We start from the raw sequence: 23,329 nt of genomic DNA on the forward strand, positions 1-23,329 counted from the left end.
TTTTTGAAAAGGTGTTGGGGGGTATATGTTATGAAAGGAATTTGTGCTAACACACAAAGATCAATACACTATATATTGATAGTTTTGTTTCTTCCAATTTATCTGTTAGACTTTTAAAAATTTCTAACATTTGCAGTCCTAGTTGGTATTCTGATGATACTGCTTCAAAAATCTGTACCTGAAGAGGACAACTTGTCTCTCTAATAATTTATGTCAATTGCTGTGTTTCCTAGCATTTCTAAAACAGCATATAGAGTCTCCAACTCAAGTAAAATAGAAATCCTATATAGATAACTTCCCTTTTACTCTAGAATTGCTTACAGTTAAAGTTTGATTCTCGCAGTATCCTTATTTTCTGCTGTGTTTTCTCATTTTGGCTATTTCTTTTATTAGCTTGGTTATTTTAAGTTGTACTTTATTCATAAAAGGAAAGCAGTTTTAATGTTAGCTGAGCATGCTGTTCAGAAATTCGTAAAGCTGTAGATGAATTTTAAACTTTATGCAAGGGTTCACAGAAATCTAAACAACTTCTGAGGAATATTAAATATTATTTTGTGGACATCCTTTTGGTTTGCAAGTCAGCTGTTACTTATGGCTCTCTTGCTCTTTTTAAAAAAAGTAAAATCATATTGTCTCCTTCTCTTGCATATATTTGAAAAATGTCATTGATCTTTGCTTGTAGTTGGCATCCTCGGCGCTTCTACAGCTGGCATAATTTGCGGTTGTTTCATTTAGGATCTCCCTCTAGTGGATCTACAGAAGCAGAGGCGAAGACACTGGGTGCCTGTACCACTGAGCACGCAGTGATGGGCTTTTTGTCGTTCTTATGAGTTCAGGATGCAGAGTGAAAGTGTCTGAAGTTGGAGTAAAGGCTTTACTGCAACTGGCAATTTTCTTCTAAAAAAACAGTACAGGTTTGTCTTAAAGGACTCTGAAGTGATGGCTGCCTTGTCAGTGAAACTGTTTGAAATACTCTGCGTGTCTAGTTTTTTTTTTCCTCCCCCTGATTTACAGTGCTGATCATGTGATCATCCTAATTTCTTTTATGCTTGAACCCTGTTTATTTAAATCAATGTAAAAGTCAAAGTGTTTTCACTCCATTCTGGTTTGAATGATTGCATTAGTTAGTAGCTTTTCAAGGAGACCCTATTTTCCTGCTGGCTAGTTGAGCAGATTGTAGGCCACCTGCAAATCCAGAAGAGAAAGACAACACAGGACTGCGCTTTCTCCTGGAATTTTAAGGTAGACTACTAATGCTACAAGTTCCTTCCCCATACTGTTCAGGAGAAGTATTAAAAAAGAACCAAGATTTGTTTCTGGAACTCATTTGGGAAAATTTTGGAAGACTTACTCATTTCATTAAATAATTGTCTGAGGTGGTCAAAAGTTACACCTTCATCAAATTACAAGTATGTGTCATCAGTTTAAGAGGTCATTTGAAGAGGATTTCTGGCTTTAAGGCTGTGTGCAGTATGTTCAGGTGTTCAGTAATTGGTCTTAATTGTCTAGAGTAAAGACTTTTCTGTGAAGGTTTTGCATTGCATTACAAAGAAAATTTTCATATCTGCATTAAGTCGAGCTTAGTGTTGCAATCAAAGTGACTCTGGAATGAGAGAAAAGCCTCAGTGAAGGGAAATCAGATGGCTGAGAAAATTCTCTGATATGTGAGAAAATGGATTATTCCTTTGAAGGAATAAGGGCAACTAAGGGAAGTGTGCACTGGGAGATGGGAGGAACAAAGGGGTATCATACTCAGTTTTGCTGCAAAAAGTACCTTCTAGTTCAGCTAGAATTGGTGTTGTTTTGTGTGGCATCTGTCTTCAGTCTCGGGAAAGCCTTGCTAAGAGAATAAGAAACTAAGTGTGAGATTTATATACGTTTAATTTGCATTTGAGGAGGTACTTTGAGTTGTTTGTTGTGGAAGATGAAAGTGGCAAAAGAACTGAAGGATGTCATACAACCGTAAATAAGCCTATTCTAATTCTTTCTAATAGAATTACATATATGTAATGGCTTTTATACATTATACAACCATACATGATGTTTTTTATACTAATCTTTAACAGTTATATATTGATTCTTGAAGAGATTTTTGGATATTCTGGATATAAAGGCAAGGATAGGAACGGCTTCAGTTAAGCTATTCTAATATTGCCCTAGATGACACTTTAATTCATAGGAAAATGGGGAGGAGGAAAAAGAAACAGAGTTTTTTGTTTCCAGGGTGTCTTTATTTTGTTACTCTAATCTTGGAAAAAAACCTTGAGGTTAAAGTTCTTTGAAATTATTAGTAACCCTAGAAGTTAGGTTGCCCAGTTATTAAATAATCAAACCTTTATGAAGAAAAGATGCATGCTTTTTACACAGCTGTATACTGATGTGCAGTCCTTTCTCTTACAGCAAAGATAGTTCATCAAATCCTTGCTGATAGGGGAATGCACTTACATCATAGATTGAATAATTCAGTATCTTTGGGAAATGCAAACTGAAACAAAAACTGGGGTTGCCTAATTGGAATATGTGTAGAGACTATAGGAGAATGAAATGAGAAATGTATATGCGGGGCTGGGGTGTATCTCAGATGCTTCTCCTCATACTGTTTTGGTTCTCGTCATGCTAAAATTTGTTTTGAGAGAAAAATTATTCTACTGCAATGTAGTAATTATGCTATACCTGTACTCTTGGCAAGCCTCTGGAGCAGGCTGTCAGCACTCCTTGTCAGAATGGGAGTAACGTGATGTGGTATTATTACCTGTGTTGTCAGAAGTTGGATAATATCTCTATTTTTGCTAGTAAGTTTTTTCTTTTCCTTTTAAATGTGGGATTGATTAAATAATTTTTTTGTGGTTACTAGATTTTATAATAGCTAATCCTGATTAACTAATCCTGATTTATATGCCAAAATATTGACATAAAGGAAGTTTTAACTGTTTATTGGACAAAATACTTCCATTCCATTTTAATTGCACATAAGATTATTGAAAGCATCATCAGTGTTAGTTGTGGTATTTGGAAGTGAAGGGAGAGTTGCTAAGTTTTCAGAGTTATAGTCACTTTTAGGGGTTGCCTATGTGGTATTTCTGATTCGTGCAGTTCTTCAGAATTAGTGTTGTATCAGGTGAAAGCATTGGGTGGGCAATCCAAAGAATTTCATTAAAATTTGGTAGATGGTCTTAAATGCATGACAAACATACATAGAAGTACATTAATTTTGTGGATAAAGTTTTGATTAATAAACATTGGGGAATGTTAATATATTTTTCTCTTGAGGGTTCATATTGTTGTCTTAAAAATAATAACAGTAGAAGTTGTAGCTATATTAAATCTGCTGCCTTTTGGGAACAGGGTGTTGTCATAAAATCATGAACATAATTGTGGAAATACAGCTTTGTTAGGCTCATTTCTGTAGCATTATACACAAATAGTGACAGTCATCTCATCTATAACATTGCTATTGAAACAAATTTTGACAGAACTGGGAAAAAAAGTAATAAATATCCTGCAGTAGATGGTATTGATATATTTAACTTTCGATACTTGCTTTTTTAAGATTGTAAAAATTGTACTTTCAGTAAGCAACCGTAGTACTCTACTGCTGAAGCTTTGTCTCTGTCTCTCCCTGCATAAAAGGATGACGGAGGGAAACTGCAAGCCTGCTTGAGGTCACCCAGCAAGCTAGTGCTGAGCCAAGCCTAGCACCCAGGTTATCAGCACTCTGTTTCCAAGGCTCTGCTGGCATTGATAGGAGGCTTATTTCTACTTAAATTCACATGTATTTTAATGAATATTTTTGTTATTCCTGTCCCCTTTTGTTACCTTGATCAGGTAAAAGTGCTTGTGAAGTGAAATGGAAAGCATTTACTTTCAGTATAGAAAATGCAACATAGTTACCACTCTGCTAAAATAAATCAAAGCGATGAGTGAATTAACTCAGCTGAAGGTACTTCCAAAGTGGTAGCCATGTATGAGGAAGTAGATATTTGAAGGAAAAAGAAGTCTTAGCTGGAAGATGATTCACCCAAATAGGAGTACTAGAGAATAGTTTAGTCACTTGTTAATGCCCTAGTTTTTGACCATCATAGTCTTGCATATAAATCCATAATGCAAGTCCAGGCCTCAAGGAGCAGTGCCATTTTGCTTCTGCTGAAGGCTAGTTAGCAAGTCTTCCCAGACTTTGTTCTGTAATGTCCTAGAGCCAGGACAGGCTTTGAATAGGAGGAGAAGGAGCTAGAGACAAATGAAAGAGGTTATTTCACTATAATAATTTTTCTCATTACTTGGAGGTGAAAATGAAGTTAAGGAGTTTGATAAACTACAACTCTGGTTGTGGTTTAAAAAGGTGATGTTGGGGATGCTTTAATTTGGTTCAGGCAGCTCCAGCAGTCTGATGTCATTCTCTGAGCTATGCCAGCATAGTTGTCTGCGTGACTGCGTGAAGAACCAGAACTGGTCCTGATCTAGCTGGTGAAAACACTTCTTGCAGGCTTTTTTCCTGGGATTTTTAACGCATTGGATTTCCAGTCCGTCTCTCACTACACAGTTGCCTGAACTGTCATACAGGAAGGGTGACGCAAAGGTGAGAATAAGCTGAAAAACAGAAAGCATTGAAACTGGAATAGCTGCTGAACAAATTAGTGTGAAATTATATCCTCTGTCTGTCAGAGCGCACCGCGGAATGCACCATCTGTGCTGCTTTCTTTTTCTAAAGGAAGATGTTAAGTTTTCCTTAAAACTCAGAATGAATAGACCATTCAGCCTCGTCTCTTACTTGGCTTGTACCAGACTCTGAAGATAAAGTGATCCTGTAGAAGGATCAGACTTTTTTCCGGGCAGTATCTGTGAATATTTCTCTTGGGGCTGGATGTTTCTGAAGTATCTTGAAGTGTTCAAAAGCCTCTGAGAGAGCTTTTTATTAGCTAGCTCCTGCTTATTTATTTATTATACCATCTGTCCCGCTATCCAGACAGTTGTATTTTAGCAATGAAGTGGTGGTCTTGGCTTGCTGTAATAAATTTTATAGGATAAAACATACTTTTCCACCTGGTATGTACCTTTAACTTGCCAATGTCCGTTAGCACGGTGGTGGTTAAGAATCTATGCTTGCAGAGAGGAATTTGTCAGAGAACAGGCCAAATGACTTGATAGCTGAACTTTTCTTTCTTGAAGGCCTTTGGTATACTCAGGTTGCATTTTCTTATGGCAAAAATGCATGAGAAATACTAGAACAACCATGTTAATTGTTAGCAGGTGATTGTGTTCGGCTCTCTTGCATGTATAGCTATGAAAGAAGCACATAACTTGTTGGAGTAGGCAGGCCAGGTTACGCTAGCTTGGCTTGCTGATGATTGCATTCTGCAGAATTGATAGAGAACATGATTTTCTGACAGACAGTGCTCTAGAACAAAGTTTGAGGCTATGAGAACAGGTTTTCTGATAGCTAGGCTGGTTGGAATAGCCAGTGCAAGTGAAGCTAGATGGTTGGTGTCCAGTGGTGATAGCAAAAGAAAGAGTTGGGGGGATACTGGTAGAAAGGTTGTAGAGTGGCGGTCCACGCTCAGCTACTGCAGCATGATAATACCTTATTCAAAAAACCCTGTTAAATACTCTTAAAGATTAAATGAGTGGAAGTTTGAAGTTTTCATTTTTACTGTATTTGCGGTACAAAATGGTTCCAGTTGGTAAATGGCCATAGTATGACCATTTCTTTTTATTTTTGTTATTACTTTTTAGGTCAATGTGTTTCACACTGAGAAACGGCAGATCTGAGGGAAGGGAGTATATTAGATGTGGCAAGTGGTAGAGGTATATAGCACCTTTAAGCAGCAGCACAGCTGCTGCCGGATTGTGTCTACTTCTAAAAGTCCATGAAAGGCTGCAGCATGGTGCAGACTGCAAATAGTCTGGCTGCTTGGGAGCTGCGGTCGTGGCTTAATGGGCATAAAAGCCTTCCACCTGTCACGCAGGGGAGATGACAGGAGGACGTGTGATTTCGGAAGTTTTAAAGCAGAAGAGCTTTCCAGATGAGCAATATGACAGATGTTTCTACTTACTGATAACTTAATTATTAATTACCATTGCAGCTAAATCTTTTGCATTAAAAATAATATAGATTTATATCTATGGGTATCTCCTGGAGATACTCCAAGCAAAAACAGTACATCCAGGGCAACATCATGTACTTAGGTATGAAGACCTAATGCTTGCTGAAAAGAATAAATAAGGAAGACACAACCTCTTTAGTATACTTCCTGCTTTTATCTTCTAGAAGTGAGTTCTTACATTGCTTTTTAACTGTAGAGTACAGTAGGTAGTATACACTTTTACGATTTTCAGGATTCGTTATCTTTATGACCACAGTGGAAACAATATTATGCTGTTTTGAGTAAATGAACCTTTTTGTATAGCCTTGAAACAGGGCACTTGTTTGCTCAGTCTGAGGCAGATCACCTGTCCTTGATGTCTCAATATATCACACATGGTCTCTTCATGTTTTTGGATGACTTTCACAAGTTCAGATGGGAAACAAATTTTACATTTTGATATTTGAGATGGGGTAGATCTCTTTACAACTCCATCACTCTAGTTTGGTGGAGTATCAGCAAGAAATTAGTGTTTTGCTTTGGGACCTTTTCAGAACTTGATACATTTTTACTGTTTTTAATTCTGCTTGCTTATAAATTCCGTAATCTTAAGTGTAGCTATAGTCTAAATAATTACCTGGTTTACTGCCCAGTTTTACAGAAACAGTGCATTCATGATCTACTGTATTCCATTCCACACTTCCTCATCCTTCACTTCTGTTAATTCTTTTTAAATAATTTTGTGCTATAAATACATTTGTGAGGAAAAAGGAAAAGCTTCTTTGTTTTTACATGAAAGATCTAGCATATACAACTATTTGAAAGATGTATGATTCAGAATTGCCCATCAGTAAAAGTCGAAGATGAATTTGCATGTCCTTCTCTTTTGCATTTCTTGTGCTTAGCAGAATGCACAATTTGTACATTCATTATATGCCTCTGTTCTTTTGGACACAATACTTACCTATCCAAAAAGGAAGGTCTTTGATCCAGGTTGATGAGCTAAAATCTGAGTAAATTTTGATGTGTAGAAACGTACTTTATCCTCCTCCTCTTGTTACGGTGATAAGCTTCTGATGGTTTTTCTCCTGTTCTTCCCCCTCCCCATCTCCAGTGTTCTATTTAGGTGAGTGTTTTAATTTTTCGAGCCTTTTGTGTTCCTCCAAGAGTACTTGTTCATTGTTTTAAGAAAATCTGACTTGGAGTGCTTTTCAAAGCTTTTGTCAAGTTCCATCATATATAAAATTTATTTTGCATTTCTGTGAAACCTTTTCATCCATATGAAATAAATCCATTCTGTAAATACGTAAGGTAACATTTGTTGCAGTTTTTATTTGCTGTATTATGTTGTTGAGCTTGTTTGGCTTAAAAAGCAGAAGTAAATAATTCTTATAATGTCATGTGATGGCTGGCCTTTTTCCTTGGTTTTGTGCTTTTTTGCATAGTAAAAGTTCAAATCATTAATTTATGGTCTGTCTTTGCTTTTAGGTCCTACATTGCCTCGACAGAATTCACAGCTTCCCTCTCAAGTACAAAATGGTCCATCACAAGAAGAATTGGAAATCCAGAGAAGGTACGGTATTATAAGTGAACAGCTGTTCAATTAAAGAATGTAGTAATTCTTCACTAATGATGAGAAATTAAATGTCAAGGACTTACAATTACTCTCTTGCATTAGGGCAGCATTTGTATGCATGTGGTTTCCAGTAGTGCAGCTTTCCTGTGTAAAAACTTTGATTGTCACTAGATCCCTTGTTCGTGATTCCCACCCATTCAAACAATGCAATTGCTATCGGCCTGTCATGAAAGAGTTGAAGATCAGATGGGAAGCCTTGGAAGATTTCATTGCTGTCATTTTCAACCAGACTAATTAATTTTCCAGTGGCTGTTGTGTCTTCAGTTTTTATAAAGCTTATAAAGAAGAAAGCAGCAAGCAAGGGAGGAAGTTTTAACCTTTAGAAGTAGAGAATTAAATCATCATGGAGAATGATAATTTTTCTTCCTGAATGTGGATGCACTAGATCAAAATACTGTATTGGAAAGGTTGTTCGCCTTTATACTATATTAGCTCTTTAGCAAAGAAACCTTCATTTCCTGCTTTTAGTGTATAAATTTATGGAACCGTTAGTAGTTTAACTTTCAGCTGTAGCAGTACTGGTTATACCTGTGCTGCCCTCAGGGGGTAGTCCATGTTCCCCTGACCAGCTCCAAGCTGTTCCCTTCAATGTGAAGCCACTGTACCCTGTCCCATGCCCTGTGGGATACATTTCAGAGCCATAGCATTTTTAACAGGTTTTTTTCAGTTTTTTTCAGGGTGTTGTTCAGTTCCTTTTAATAATAGCTAGGTATCGATCATGTGCCCAGGTTCTAGGAACAAACTTTCTAGTTGCCATATTCCCGCTTTTGTTGCGTGGCAATATGGGTTAGTGCTGTAGGTTGAGTGTCTGGGATACGGGTATATGAAATGGCAAAGTCTTCTAGGATAGTGCTGTCAGGCTGGGTTAAGTGAAAACAGCAAGACCTTGGGCTGTCTCAAGCATAATGCCTGTGGTGCAATCCTGGATTATTTTACCATCAAAATACTCCCAGGAGATTAGCTGTTCCCTTCCAGAAGGGATGCTGGGAGCGATTTAGGTCACATGCAGTACAGATGCAGGGAACAGGATCCTTGAATAAATAGGAAGTGGTCCAGATTGATGGGGTAAATGCACTTAATAGGTTTCAGTGGTAACTGGAAAAATATTTTAACATGTTGGGTCTAACTGGCACTGAAGTTTTTTCTATTTTGATATTTTGCATTTAGTTTGTTTATGCAAAGGTGAGCAGACCCAGATTGCTAATTTGGGAATAATTCATATTACAGATTTGATAAACTAGATATATGTGTTGAACTAAGTTTTGACATCAAAATTGGTCATACTTGTCTGTCTCTTCTGCAGTATGTTCTTAAATCTGAGCAGGGATTGCTTTATCTGAAAGTTCCCTTGTTTAAAAACAAATAGCAAGAAGCTCATTACAAATCTGTCTGTTTGATGTATTTATGTGCAAGTCTGCTGTCATGATAAAGGTCTTTTATGTCACTTCTTTTGACAGACTTTTAAAAAGCTTTTTTCTTTTGATATTTTTTCTGTTCTACAGTAGTGGCTATTAATATTTTTATTTCCCATCTGTTCCTTTAGAAGGCTGTATTAATTGAAATTTATAATGCTGAAATACTTTTCAGAGAAGCATTGTAGATAGATGTCTCTTCAGAAAAAAGTGCTGCCCCATATTAAGATCTCTGCAAGTCTCTCTTGAAACTTTTTGTGTGTAAAGGGCATGTTATCAGATGGCATTCTTATGGCTTCACTTTCTCATTTGATCAGTATGCTTTACTTGTTTTCACCTAATATAATGTCCTCTTTGAAGTCTGGTCCTGGTTTTGATTTGTTTTTCCCCTAAAAAAGGATAGAGAACTGGAATGAGTGTTCACTCATGTTGCTAGCCAGATTTGTCTGGAAAGACTATTGCTGTTGTGTCATTAAGCCCAAGAAGAACATGTAATTTTGTTAAAACATTTCACAAATGCTTCTCTGGTCTCTTTACTACTGTGACTGTATGGTTATAATACAGTTTAATTAACTCTAAGCTAGAAGTACTCTTCTCTATTAACTATCTTTCAGCTTTCAGACTGCAGTAACAATAGTCTTACTACCGTAATGTAGAGAGTAGTAAATAGTTGGGAAGAAAAGGTTTAGATATATATTACTTTTAACATATCTACAAGTGACATTTCCAGTCTCAGTAAAGGGTAAAGGCAGTGTGGGCAGAATTGAATTCTGTGGGGACCAGTAAGACTACAGGGAATGCAAGAGAAGGGAATAAATGTTACTGTGTAGGAAGGAACATGGGGTTTGTGATGGATCAGTAGAAAGGCAGGCTTTGTTAAGTCTATTGCTTGTGAAATGGGTGTCTGTGGGGTGGGGGTTTTGTTTAAGATGTGGCTTGATAATAGTTTTCTTTAAGTGCTGGTCTCATATCCCTCCCCTTAAGTGTACCTGGATTCAGTAGTGTTTGACCAACTCCCATGTTAAGTTCAGGAAAATATTTTTTTTTAATTATTCTAAGCCTGAGAAAAAAATCTGCTTACATAAAAGCTAAAGCTGAAAAAGGGACCCTGTGGAGGTCATCTAGTCCAACCCTCTGCTCAAAGGAGGACTAATTTCAAAGTTAAATTATGTGGCTTGTAGCTTCAGGGTTTTCCTAGGCACAAATAGAAACATTTCCTCAGAAACGTTTTGCCAAAGGAGTAACCAGTGAAGAATGGCATATTAAAGAGAGCTCTTCAACTGATGTTTTCCTTCGCTTTTATAACCGGTGTTCAAGAATCTTGGGGAAATTGGGAACTGAAGAATTAAATTAGGTCATTGCCAACAAGTGTATTATTTTGTTTCAAAGATTTGTCTCTATTTTAGAAAGCATTTAGATGCCTTACATTTTGAGTAAAAGTGCTAAAGTAGTAATATTACTTGTTTGTTTTGCTGCAGAGCTTGTTACTTAAATATTTGCATTGTTTACTATGCAGTGATGACAATCTGTAAAGCCACTAGGACCAGATGTGCGATCCAGAACACTGAGGTTTTCATGAGGCCAAGATTACACATAAGGTGGTCAATGAAACAATTTTGTCTGGTGAATTGGGAACTTTGTTACTGTCTTTTAAGAAACCTTGACACATGGTGTATGCTTTTGCTGTCAGGGAGTACCTGAATATAGCTGTAATTTTCCTTAACTTGCACTCATTTAAGTACAGTAATAACAAGCTTTAAAACACTCCAGCTTCCATTTTTGATCCTCAAACATGAAGGGATTTTTTGTTATATGGGTTATTTTTCATTTTGTCAGAGTGGTAGTCAGGCAGTGTTTATAAATTCCACTGATTGTTTGATAATGAGCCAACTTCAGTTGACGTACATATTTGTTAATAACTTCAGAGTTACTTAATGTCAAATACCATTTTAAAATATAAGATTAGTTCATGGCATGCCTGTGTGTGCTACTCGTGCATGTAAATTTACCTTCTCTTCTAGCCATGATAAATATATTGTCAGGAATATGAGTCACTGAGTTGGTATCTAATATGATACTTGGGAATTTAATGAGTTAATGTTTATAAATAACTTCAAAATCATCACTGCTTCATAAATGAAGAGACCAAGAACACCAGAAACAGAAAAAGTCTATAGATTGTAAGGAATAATGAAGGTATACAAGCCGCCTGTTGTCCTTCAGGGACGTAATGGACCAAAACTTGACCGACTTCTGTCGTAAGTACTCAAAAATGTTAGAAGTTCACAAAACGCAACAGCGGAATATTAGGGGGTTTTGTAATTTTTAAATACTTCAAGTTTGCTTACAGTTTCAGTTTATTTCATGGATTGGGATGATACTGTTAAAGAAAACTTGGTGTGTGACTGTGCTAGAAAGTAGTATTGATATGGTATGGTTTTCATATCTTTTGGAAGGCTTCTTAGTTTTAGATAGTGCAAGTTCAGAGGCTGGCAAGAGTAGCAGTTTCTTATTTACTGATAGACTTAAAGGAATGCTTTTTATTTTACAGATTAAAAGGTTTTTTTCTGGGATTTTGCTAATCTTAATTTTTAACTACGGTAAAATAATTTATTTTTTTTCCCTGTAAATTAGTAATTATTACATATATAATTCCTGAGCTGTTTTGAAAACATGTGGAAATACTAAAAGAAAAAAAACTACATCCCAAAATTCAGTAGTGATGTAGCTGTAATAATTTAAAGGAAGGAAAATTTGCCCATCACTTTCTGTCCCTGGTAGCCTGGTTTCTACTGGTGTCCCACAGCCCGTGACCTTTCCCTAGTTAGTGGCCAAATATATTGTTTCCAGTTTTCCTTTGCTTTTGAAATTGTGCCGTTTATCCAACAGCTTATTTTGAGGAAGGAGGATTTCTTTAAAGGCATATGGATTGATTAGATTATAACTAAGCAAACAGTTCTAATCTGAGATACTCATGTGAATATGATATAGTAGTTGGCTTTTTGGTTTAGGGTGTAAGAGTGGTCAGTAGAATACTGTCACATGATTATATTGTGTGCTCTGTGTGTTACAAAATCTGCATGAAGTTTGCATCCCAGAGACATGGTTTAGATGGAATCAAAGGGGTTTTTTAATGCCTAAGCTAAGGGTTTCCAGCAGATGAAAGTTACATCAGTGTAAACTTCTCAGGTTGATCTTGCTGAGGTAGTTTCATGGGACAGCGTGCAGCCATTTTGATCTTTCCAGCCTCTGCATTGCATAGTAGGATGGGAGACAGAAGCAAAAAGACCTATCAGTCAGTGTTGTTTATCTCATCCTAAAGACTTCATTTCTCTTTCCTTGCCCTCAAAGTTTCTGGAAAACAGAGTTTTGGGTAACATTGACATGTTTAGCAGACTGAGAAGAGCGCTCTTCCATTAAGCAGTCCTTCAGCTACATTGGCAAAATTGCTTTGAAATCTTACCGTTTCTGCAAAATTTTCAGTTCTGTGGGTTTTTTTCTGTGTAAGGCAAAACATGAAATTGGAATTAGAAACTGTTGTACACTTTTCCAGATTTTTGGTTAATGTGGTTCCCTTTTATGAAATTAGTTCTATCCCGACCATACTCACTAGAATATACCCCTGAGAGGGAGTTGCCAATGAAAGTAGATTTTTCTACTACTATGATTCTTATTTTTTTCTAAAATTTTATGTGCACAGATGACTTCCTGTGATCTGGCTTCTGCCAGAAAAGTTCAAGTGTTCTGTTAGTTTACATAATATATTAAAAAGATCAAGGTGAGAAAACTAGGCTTGATGAGGTTTGATCAAAGAGCATTAATAGATGCCTTTGCCTATTAGAATTCCTGTATCTAATAACTTTTAGGTTTATAGTTGCCTCTTTATGTCTTTATCGTGGTGCCTGGTTACTAGTTTTTGCTTGACTGATAAAACCTAGTTCTTTCGCTTATTTTCTTATTTCCAACTAATGCGGTTTGAGCTTATAACATAAAAGCTTGTTGTTAGACCTTAAATCCCTTTTGATCAAGGAAATGAAAGCCTGTTAGTTTGACTTTGGTAATGTGAAAAGCTTTAGAACTACTTTTGAAGAAAAGAATAATTAACCAGATAAAACATAGCACAGTAAACTGTACCCAGATAATGTTTTCTTTTGCAAAAGCAGAAAGGCTGTTCATGCGGCTGTCCTGGGCTTTAGTAAAGCATTTGACAGATACCAAGAGGGAATTTCTGAGTTAAGGTGGAAGAGAGGAGCATTGCTGTGGAAGTGTGAGGAGCATAAGAACAGGCAGTTCCTCCTGCATCAATGGGACTGGGAACAATCAAATTTTATTTGGTGTTTTGCTGAACAAAGCAAGTCCTTGCTGCTGATGTGAGTTGAGATACATGAGTGCAAAGAAGAACTGGAGGAGTTGGATGATATTGCAGATTTTGATGATCAAAATGGAATGAGAAATAATACATAGCAGGTGTCCTGTTTTTAGACATTTTTAGGGGGAAAAACCACCAACCTGTAGACCAAATACAGGATGTTCAGGATGTCTTAATACTAGTGTACAGGGAAAATCAAATTGACAGTGGAAGTGTTACATGCAGTGGTGATCAATCAGGGGAAAGCTGCTTGAACATTGGAAATAGCTATAATGACCTCTAGATTTCCTTAGTGTTTCAAAATCATGATACACATAGTCAATTAAGTGCCTTTATAATTTTGCATTAACTTAGGTGTAAAGTGTTCTTTACTACAAATTTTAAAGACGTAATTTGAAACAGTCTCACCTCTCACTACTGTTTAAAGAACCAGAGGTCCACCACTGTTGAAATTGGAATTGTCAGTTCCAGAGCATATATATAAACTCACTTCACAAACCTCTTGCATTTGAACAGTCAAACTTTGCAGATCTTCTAAGTGTCTGTTTCTTGCTCATTTTATCAAGTTAACTAGCTCTTGCCTGCGTTTCTCTGAAATGATGTGCAGTATGCTCAGGTAGAAGCTGTCCGGACTGTCTAGCACTTGAAAAAAAATAAAGCTAACTTGGTAAGAGTTTTAGTGAGAGCATATCGCAGGAGTTCAGTTTAGATGATGCAAAGTGAAGTTCATGCAACTGAGAGAGCTTAGGAAGGTGTGAAGAGGTTAAGTATTGATCACTTCTGCTGACGTTATGTTGTTGGTGCATCAAGTGTACTTTTTATTCATGCAGATTCTCAGTCTCAGTGGAGGCTGCCTGTGTTTGATGGAAATTTGCAATCCATATTGACATGATTTAGAGTACATTTTCTCTTTGTAAATGAATTACGAAATTTGGAGGGTGGTGTGTGTTCATTCCATGGTACATAAGCGTTAATGTGTAGGCCTTGAGATACTTATTCAGTAGGTTTACATGACCATGCAGGAGAGTGAGCTCTGTGGTAAATGCTGAATTTTGGAATGATAAATATTTAATATTAAAGATGGAAAAGCAAGTTTAATGTTGATATTCAGGTTTTATTATTCATATAAGTTTCTGCAAATTTGAAGGGCTGTAGCAGACACACCTTTTCCTTTTCTGAACTTGTGCAGAAGACGATCAGAGGGTTAAGCTATTAAAACTCAAACTAGCAGCTAAGTTCAAAATAATCAACGTTAAAGCACTTTTTTATTTCTTTCTATAAACAGTTTTAACGGTGATAAAGTAGGTTGCCTGTGTCTAGTTAAATTGATGTCCATAAAGTGCATGCAGTTGCTTGCAGTCACAAGGTAGCTGCTCTTCTGTAGACGACAACATGCTTCAGATGGAGCTGAGGTCACACTGCATCTGGTGCTGGTGCCTCTAGCTCAGCTATGCATTGCGTAGCCTGTTTGCAGCCAGCTGCTCTATTTGTTGCAGTGACTCAGTGGTGGGAGGAGGAGAGCCATCATATGAGATGTATTCCAGTAGGTAGTGACTGTTGGATTAGATAATGCTGTCTATGCCCACATGCTGGGGCTTTCAGCATTTTAGAATAAAACTCCAAACATTACTGTCTTGTTTATTGCTCTATAGATTCAGGCAGGGTTAGAGGAGCTGGTGCAAGAGCTCAGAGCAGCCCTGAAAGGCTAGGCATACTGAGACTCCAGGACTGGAATATTACAGACATTTTCTCATAGTGCTAGTCATTGCAATGCAACTTTTTAAATTGGTGAACATATTTTAATGGTTAAACATATTTTAATATTTATTTAATTGGCAAACATAAGTTTAATGGCCAGATCAACAACACAGTTTGAACAACTCCATTGGTTTGGATTGATGAATCCAGGTTTAATTATAGTTGATATACACTTACCTTTAGAACTTTGACATAGTAGCGTTATTCCTATATTTCTTGTTCATGTTGGGTTATAAAACTTAAAAACTAGTGAAGCACAGAATGAAAGATGCATACATTGTTGAACACTTTTGTATAATCACGTTTGGTTTCTTATACAGAATGTCTTAATGGTAACTTTCAGAATAGTTAGTGCAGACTATATTACTGCAATGTTTTAAGCTAGCAATAGTCTAGCAACCTTTGTTTTGCCTTTTGGGTGTCATCCTTGTGTCTGTCTTCTGCCATGCCATGTTTGTTTGTTTTAGAATAGGTAACAGCACAAGCAAGAAACTATTTTTTGAAAAAAGTTAAAACCACCATGTGGGACACAGACTTGAAAATCTCACCTCAAGATAATCTGTTTTATGATTTTTAATCCCATGTTATTTTTTTAGTGGCTCAAGTGATGTTTTTTGGTGTCCTCTTTCAATACGCTCATCTTAGTGATTTCCCCCCCCCCCCTTGTTGTTGTTGTATCTTTAAGCAGACAAAACAGGGCTAGTATTCCTATTGATCTTTCTGAGTGATTTGATGCCCTGCTTTGACACCAAGTTTTTCAGCCAAGAAGGAATGGAATATGAAATTGGTGTGTTCATAAATGATGACTAACAGCTGTCAAATACTATGTATTATCTGCCTGCAGCTGACCTCTTCACTCAATGCAGCTATTACTTCAGTCAGGTCTGTTCCTCAAGAAATTTTGTTTTCTGCAGGCTTTGTCTTGGATCTTTGTTTTCTACAGTGAGTTTTAAAATTAAATACTTCAAACCAGTTTCTGTTCATCTTGGAAGGTCTATCAGCTCAGTGCCTGTTGAATTTGGATATGATACAAAGATGCTTTTGTCTGTACTGTTCATGGAAATACCTCTGTTTTTAATGTATCTGGCTTCGTGACAAGAAGCCTTTCAGGTTCATGGCTGAATTCTGTTATTCAGGTTGGTCTTCTTGGTGCAGTTTCCTATCATCTTTTTAGGAAAAAATTTAATGGCTTGATCTCACATCGAAGAGCAAAGCCAAGCCAGTGTTAGAATCCTGAAGATTTATGTGAACGTACAGGAAAAACTTCCACTTGAGGAAACAAGGTGACCTGCCAGAGCAGACAGCTATTCGCTTTCTCAAACTGTTTCAGCAATGGATTTGTTACTTGTAGGTTTTTTTCTCTTTGTGCCCTTATGACAGCAGCTCTGTTTTTTGACACAATAAGAGTTGCTTAACGTTGAGGCATACTTTCTCTGGTGGAAGGACAGTCTTTCCACAAACTGAGACTTGCAGTAACTCTTCTGCAGATGACCAAGATACAGGCTTAAATATGGAAAGTATTCCAGAAAAGGACGGGTTTTCTCTGGCTATTAAGCCTGCTCTGAGACAGAATATTGTTTTACCAGTAAACACTGAAGTTTCTTAATCTAGTTGAGATCTTTGTCTTCCCTTCAACCCATGTGGTAATGGCTGTATTTTAAGAGAATTGATTGAGGCTTCAATTCTTTTGATTGACTATGTTGAAGTCTGTAGCAAAAGGACCAGAGGATCTGTCAGTCATTCGCCTCCAGGAGCAGAAACAAAAACAACCACCTATTTCTGCTCCCCACCCCCCCACCCCCAACCCAAAAAACCCCAACAACAAAACAAACCCAGATCTAAAGGTAATGGATAGTATTAATTTTGGATAGCTTCCTAGTTGATCATCACACACACTAGTTGTTGAACATAGTGATGTTACTTGCTAAAGGCATAGTAGAAAGTGATCTTGGTGTACATGTGGTATTGGCTCATTTCATATAACATCAAGAGCTGAGACAGTAGCACTTTTAAATTGTTATTCCCTTTTATGATATGATTCAGAACAAACGAGGAAGGCTTTGTGTGTACCTGGGTAAATTAACTGCAATTCTATTTTGCAGTTGTCGTGTTGGAAAAATTCTGAACACTTTCACCGTCATGGAATGTGGGGATTTTTTTTCAGCAGGGATGCAACAGTGTGTACTTAACTCTGCTCATTGGATTTTTCTCTGTGTGTTATTTCAAGAATGTAGTCATGCTCCTGATTCTTGGCTGCCCAGAGAGCTGCAGGATTAATGCTGATAGAGTTAAAAGTCACAAGTTAGTATTGTAAATATGATTCTTTCTTCATCCTCTGACAATACCTCTTCATACTCCCTTAACTGGACGAAAGTTTAAGGGCAAGAGGGGAAATAATTTTAAAAGCTGTTGCAATATTAAAGTAAGTTAACTTAAAAGCACCACCACCAAAAAAAAAAAAAAAAATCAAGAAACTCCCCCTAAAACACGCCAAGGTGAAGCTTCCGAAGATGCTTTTGGCATGAAACTAATTAAAATCCAAAAAGAAAGTTTCATGAATAGGATATGTGATAAAGCTAGCAGCTCTTCTGAAATTCTGAAGTTGACTCTTTGAATCTAAACCCATGTGTAACAGTACCTTGCATATGACTGACATGCTGTACAGTTTTATAGCAGTCTCAGCTATTCAATGTACATTAGCTCTTCGATTGTAGTAATTCACACTTTGAAAATAATTAGAATCACTTTGCCGTAGCGTAATGAGCATTTCACTCTAAGATAGCTTTCTGGAGCATTTTTAGTACCTCTTCAGCTTTTTCAAAAGTTGTCCTGGTAGCTAGATACTGTGCTTTCTAAGGCTGAAGGATTTTCATGTATTGCTTTCACAATGTTCTTGAACGTTCCCGTGCTTTAGAACTACCAAAGTCTTGACATTTCAGAAGTGCTTTAATTGATGTGTAATGACTCTTCTTAATCTACTAATGCTTTTTCATAATATAATTTTGATCTCTGACAAAATTTTAAAATAAAATTATATTAGCTAATGCTAACTAAACAAAACCAGGGGGATTTAATGCAAACAAATTTATCCTTTTTTTTTTAATAAGCAAAATGAGTTGTTAATCTTTTTAAGCTACAACTGTAACATTTGTTAAGCTGTAGTTTGTTCTTAGTTTATGAAATTCATCCTTGCTCATTAAGTTGTGTTAAAGCAACTTGATTGCATTACTGGCATACTGATCTTTTGACCTGTGCCACTTTCGGTTTTCTATTCAAAAAGTTTATTAAAATTGTTAAAATGACTGTAAAAATGTAGTGGGTTGTGGTGTTCTTGTGGTTGTTTTTGTGCTGGGTTTTTTTTCGCTTTTCCTTGTTGACAAAAGGATGCTTCAGCAATATATAATGAGAATAAAGTTAAAATTATTCTCAATGAAGGTGTGTTTCATTTCCTATATCTTACTGTATGGGAATTTTATATAAGATAAGAAATGTTTGCAAGGTATTTTGCTGCCCTCTCTTGGTAGAGCATTTGTATCGTAAGCAAAGTGTTCAACTTGTTCATAGTTTTTATTTGTACATTTCAAAAAATTCTGGTTTTATTCCTTTATTTCCTGAAGAAATGGAAAATGAGAATTCTTTTAAAAAAATAAAATGTTAAATACTGAATCACTCAATATTTATTTGATAATGAGAACTTTTTTATTCAGGTCCTGTGTAGATGGAAGTGGCCATCTCACTGCCTTATCTATATCTTAGCAGACAGCCAATACAGTTTGATAGTGTTGATTGCAGGCTGAAATATTTTTTGCTTCAGATTAAGTTTAAAGCATATAAACACTTAGGTACGTTTTGTTATGATATGTGGGCATTGTGTGTCTTTATAGCTCTCTGAAGAGGAGAAAAACCCCAGGTAAGCTTCAGGAGCGTATTAACACATATTAGGAGAACTAGTCAATCCCAAACAGTTTGATTTAGGCATACATCATACGATTTAGCTAAAATAGCATGTAATCACGTGCTATATAGAGTCAGAGTATACATTTATATACTCTCCCACCCCCAACCCCCCTGTATATAGTACATACATATGCACACATGTGCACTTATCCCTCTCAATAGTTAGAAAAGCTTTAAGTAAAACCCTTCTGGGCCAGGGCAAACACCTGGAATACTTCCCTCTGCTGCTTTCCTATCCTCTGGGCATTTTTGGTTCATGACCATCACTCATGATTTTATAGACTTCTAGTTGTCTTTTCTAAAATGCAGAATTCCAGCTTCTTTAGTTATTTTTAAAGGGAAACTGTTTGGTACATTTGATCATAGTATTGCTGCTCTTTGAACCTTTTCAGTTCTGCTGTTTTCCACCTTTTGAGGTGGGGACAGAGATACAGGGGTTGTGAAGCAGGATGATGGTATTTTCTATACTGCTCTGTAATCCTTTCCTAATGTGTAGCATCTGGTTTATGTTTTTGAACAGAACACGTTAATGAATGGATGTTGTCATAGAACTGTCTGTCGTAACCCTAATGTCTCACTCCTGAGTCAGTAGTCAACTTGAAGTCCAGCATTTTATATATGGATTTAGCAGATTTCCCCTCTCTCCCCTCCATTGCTTCAGTTATATCTCAGTTGCGTTTTATTTGCCAATTTTATTGCCCAGTTACTTGGAATTAGAAGATCCATCAGTAGTTCTTCATAATCAGCCATCATCCTTGGTATCCTAAATAACTTAATATTAAGGAGCTTAGTCAAGAGCACCTCGCTGTTTCTTTTCCAGGTTGCTTATGAAAATATGAAATGGCACAGCTCTTGGTGTGGCTTATTGCAGAACTGCCTTGGTGACGCTGCTCTTATGTGAGAAGTGACCTATATTGAGGTTCTATTTCTGTAAAGAAATGAAGAACTTAAGAAAAAGAAAATTTAAATATCTGGCAGCTGCTTGATATGTTGTTAAACCCACTGAATTGATACCTTCTAGTTTTATAAACTAAATATAACATGAAATGTTTATAACCTCAAATGCCTTATCTACATTTTAGTTTTAGGATTAACAGGGTGTATGTTTCTAGGTAGAATATGCTAATTTCTGGCTAATAAATGAAAAAAGAATGAACAAAATAAACAAAGCTGCTTTGGAGTCTGTAAATGTTGACTCCTGCTCTGAATAGCCTTTTAGCTACAAACATATGTGCATCTGCCTCTCCTTTACAAAAAAGAGCCTAAGATGACCAAGCTGAAGTTAGCCATGATGGGCTCTCTGCTTTCCTCTAATAATAGGTTTTATTTGAGGGGAACAGAGCACAGAGTAAAACTAGTTTTGTACAATACAGAGCAAGGAAAAGTGTAATGCCAAAAATATTTTTAATATCTCTTTTGGAGCTTAAGTTTCTGTGGTTTATATTGTATTCTCTTGATATTTTGTAGAAGTTCTCTACTGGTTCCAAATATGTATCAGTCAATTACCAGACTTTTTGGCGGACTTCAGAGGCTAAAAATCAAGCATTTAACAAGCTGAGTTGCAGCCCTAATTTCTTAGTGACTGCTATTACAACTTTCTTATATGGGAGAGCAGGAGCTGAGGGAAGAACTGATACAGGAGCAGAACTATTTTGCTGCTTCTGAGGATGTTGGGTAACAAGTTCAGTAGGGAAGAGTCCTTTTGCTGTACATAACTGGAACTTAATTGCTTATAGCAACTATGAAATTTCAATATTTATCAGGTTTTTTTTGTTTATAAAGGGAAAACATTGATCTGAAAGAGGATGGACTTCAATAGTAACAGTGTATGGGCTGGGGTTTCCAGTTCTGCCGGTATTTTCTGGGCATGAATAGGAGTGAAATAGCTGAAGTTCCCTTCATTTTCAGACTTCAGTTTTATATGGCTCTAAGCAAAATAGTATAGAATTACCAATGACCTTTCCAAATAAGATTGCCCAGTGGCAGTCTATAGAAAACACATATCTAGTAGCTTAAGATGTCAAAATTTAGCTCTCCTTTTTGCTTTCTAGTTAAAAGCTGGCTGTGCTTCGTATTTGTTGAGAAGCTATCTTCAGTTTGCATCTGAAGCATGGCAGAAAAGAATAGCTGTGTACTTTACATAGAAGTTTTTCTTTTTAAATGTCATGATTTTATTTGAAAACAAGAATTCAAATAGAGGATGATAACTAACAACACTTTCAGTGATGTGTACTGATGGGAACATTCTGGCCACAGCTTTGAGGAGCATGTGCCTAATTTTTGTTTTAGTAATGAGTTCCCCCAAGAGATGAAGAAGCTTTGAATATCAAAAAGCTGTATTTTAGCCAGCTAGAAACACGTATCTTTTTAAAATATAATTTAAAAAAAAAACCAACGAAAGAAAATATAAAACAAGTTGAGGGAAAAAAGCAAAAGGGCTGTTTACAGCTTTTCCCACTGTATTTTTGCAGGAAAGTCCTTTCTTCTAGCCAACCTAGTGGCTTTGGCAGCAAATTTTGCATGATTCCTTCTTGCCCTTAGGAAGTTCTTTATATTTCCTCTGCCTGGCTTTTACTTGTTTTCCTCCTCTCCATGTCTTCTCCCTCTCTGCTTTCCTTTTCGCAAAGACTCCCATGAGCTGAAAACCTGGCCAGCTCACTGCAGTGTTTCCTTGGCTGCTGTACCCTGGATTTTTTTCTGATCATGTCCAGTTTTACCCTGCCTTCAGGGTGTTCTCGTCTTGATGCCGGTTAAGTTGTATGTGCGTGTAGCATTATACAGGTGGAGAGGAAAGTGTGTACATTTTGATGGTTCTGTAAAATTTGGATAAATAGTAGCTGATTAGTTTATCTGAAAAACATAATTTGTTTGGGGGTGGTTTTTTTAAAATGGGTATTTGTGTTACTGTTATTTCACCGTACTTTTATTCACTACTTCAAGTATAAAATACCATGCAAAGAACAAATGTAACTCCATATCCCAAACTGGGAAGATTGTATCAGTTAGTAAATTATCAGCAGCAGCTTTCTATTCTTACCTCTTGAAAGCTGTCTCTTAGAATGTTAAATTAGTTAAGAGGAAATTTGATATATGATTCTTTTTACTGTAAACATAATGAAACTATTATCCAGCTCAGAAAAATGACATGTAGAATTAAGAATTTTATGTAGGTACAAATGCTGTGCTTTTGTTCTCGCTGGTGCAAAGGTTGTTGATTAGTTTATCTCTTCTTGTCCTCTAACAGTTGCTTGATATTTTTGGTTTTTGCTTTGCAGCTTAGTCTTTTTCCTTTTTTTCACAATTGTAGACAGTTGCAAGAGCAACAGAGGCAGAAGGAGCTGGAACGGGAGAGGCTGGATCGTGAACGAATGGAACGGGAGAGGCTGGAGAGAGAGAGGCTAGAAAGGGAAAGACTTGAAAGAGAGCGCCTAGAACAGGAGCAGCTGGAGAGAGAACGGCAAGAAAGGGAACGGCAAGAGCGCCTAGAAAGGGAGAGACAAGAGAAGGAGAGGCAGGATCGAGAAAGACTTGAACGACTTGAACGGGAAAGGCAAGAAAGAGAACGGCAAGAACAGTTGGAAAGGGAACAAATGGAATGGGAAAGAGAGAGAAGAATTTCAAATGCTGGTAAGAATTTCAAAACCGAGTGTATTCAAGTACTGGACTACTCTTTATGTGTTTGGGTGGTGGCGTGGGAGAGAAGCAACAAAGGGCAGTGAGTACAGTTGTGTAACAACAGTCAGTATTTCAGGCTTCTATTTGCTGGAATTGCTTCTTTTTTTTTATGGCAAGAAGTCCAAGAGCTTTGACTTCCCTGTCATAATTTTCCATTAACTGTGAAATAAATTTTTTTGCGCTATTTGCTCACTCCACTGCCATACTCTTTGATTGTTTGAAGAACTTGAATCATATTGGGCACCTTCAACATTGGTTAAAGTATGATGAGTTAAAATTTCTAGATACCTTAGAATTGTTTGCTCTACTCAACAAGATATATTCTCATTATGTATTTTGGAAAAAATAAACCCTTAAACACATCAGGTTGAGTGTGTTAGTGTAGAAGGTATGTAACTATATAAGGCAAAGTAATAGTGCGAGAAATGCCTTTCAGTATTAA

At 36.7% G+C, this 23,329-nt stretch overlaps 1 protein-coding gene across 5 annotated transcripts in view; it reads left to right on the forward strand.

Annotated features, from left to right (window-relative positions):
• Positions 1-23,329, forward strand: part of ENAH (ENAH actin regulator) — a 98,199-nt gene that overhangs the window by 51,707 nt on the left and 23,163 nt on the right. For 4 of the 5 annotated variants that reach the window (XM_050894612.1, XM_050894615.1, XM_050894616.1 and 1 more), the window contains exons 4-5: positions 7,569-7,653; positions 22,520-22,839. In XM_050894612.1, the coding sequence (XP_050750569.1) occupies positions 7,569-7,653; positions 22,520-22,839 (405 nt within the window). Of the gene's footprint in view, positions 1-7,568; positions 7,654-11,359; positions 11,387-22,519; positions 22,840-23,329 lie in introns of those variants that run through there. The other variant, XM_050894613.1, reaches the window with a different exon arrangement.

The sequence above is a fragment of the Gymnogyps californianus genome, chromosome 3 (assembly GCF_018139145.2).
Source record: "Gymnogyps californianus isolate 813 chromosome 3, ASM1813914v2, whole genome shotgun sequence".
NCBI classification, from domain to species: Eukaryota; Metazoa; Chordata; class Aves; order Accipitriformes; family Cathartidae; genus Gymnogyps; species Gymnogyps californianus.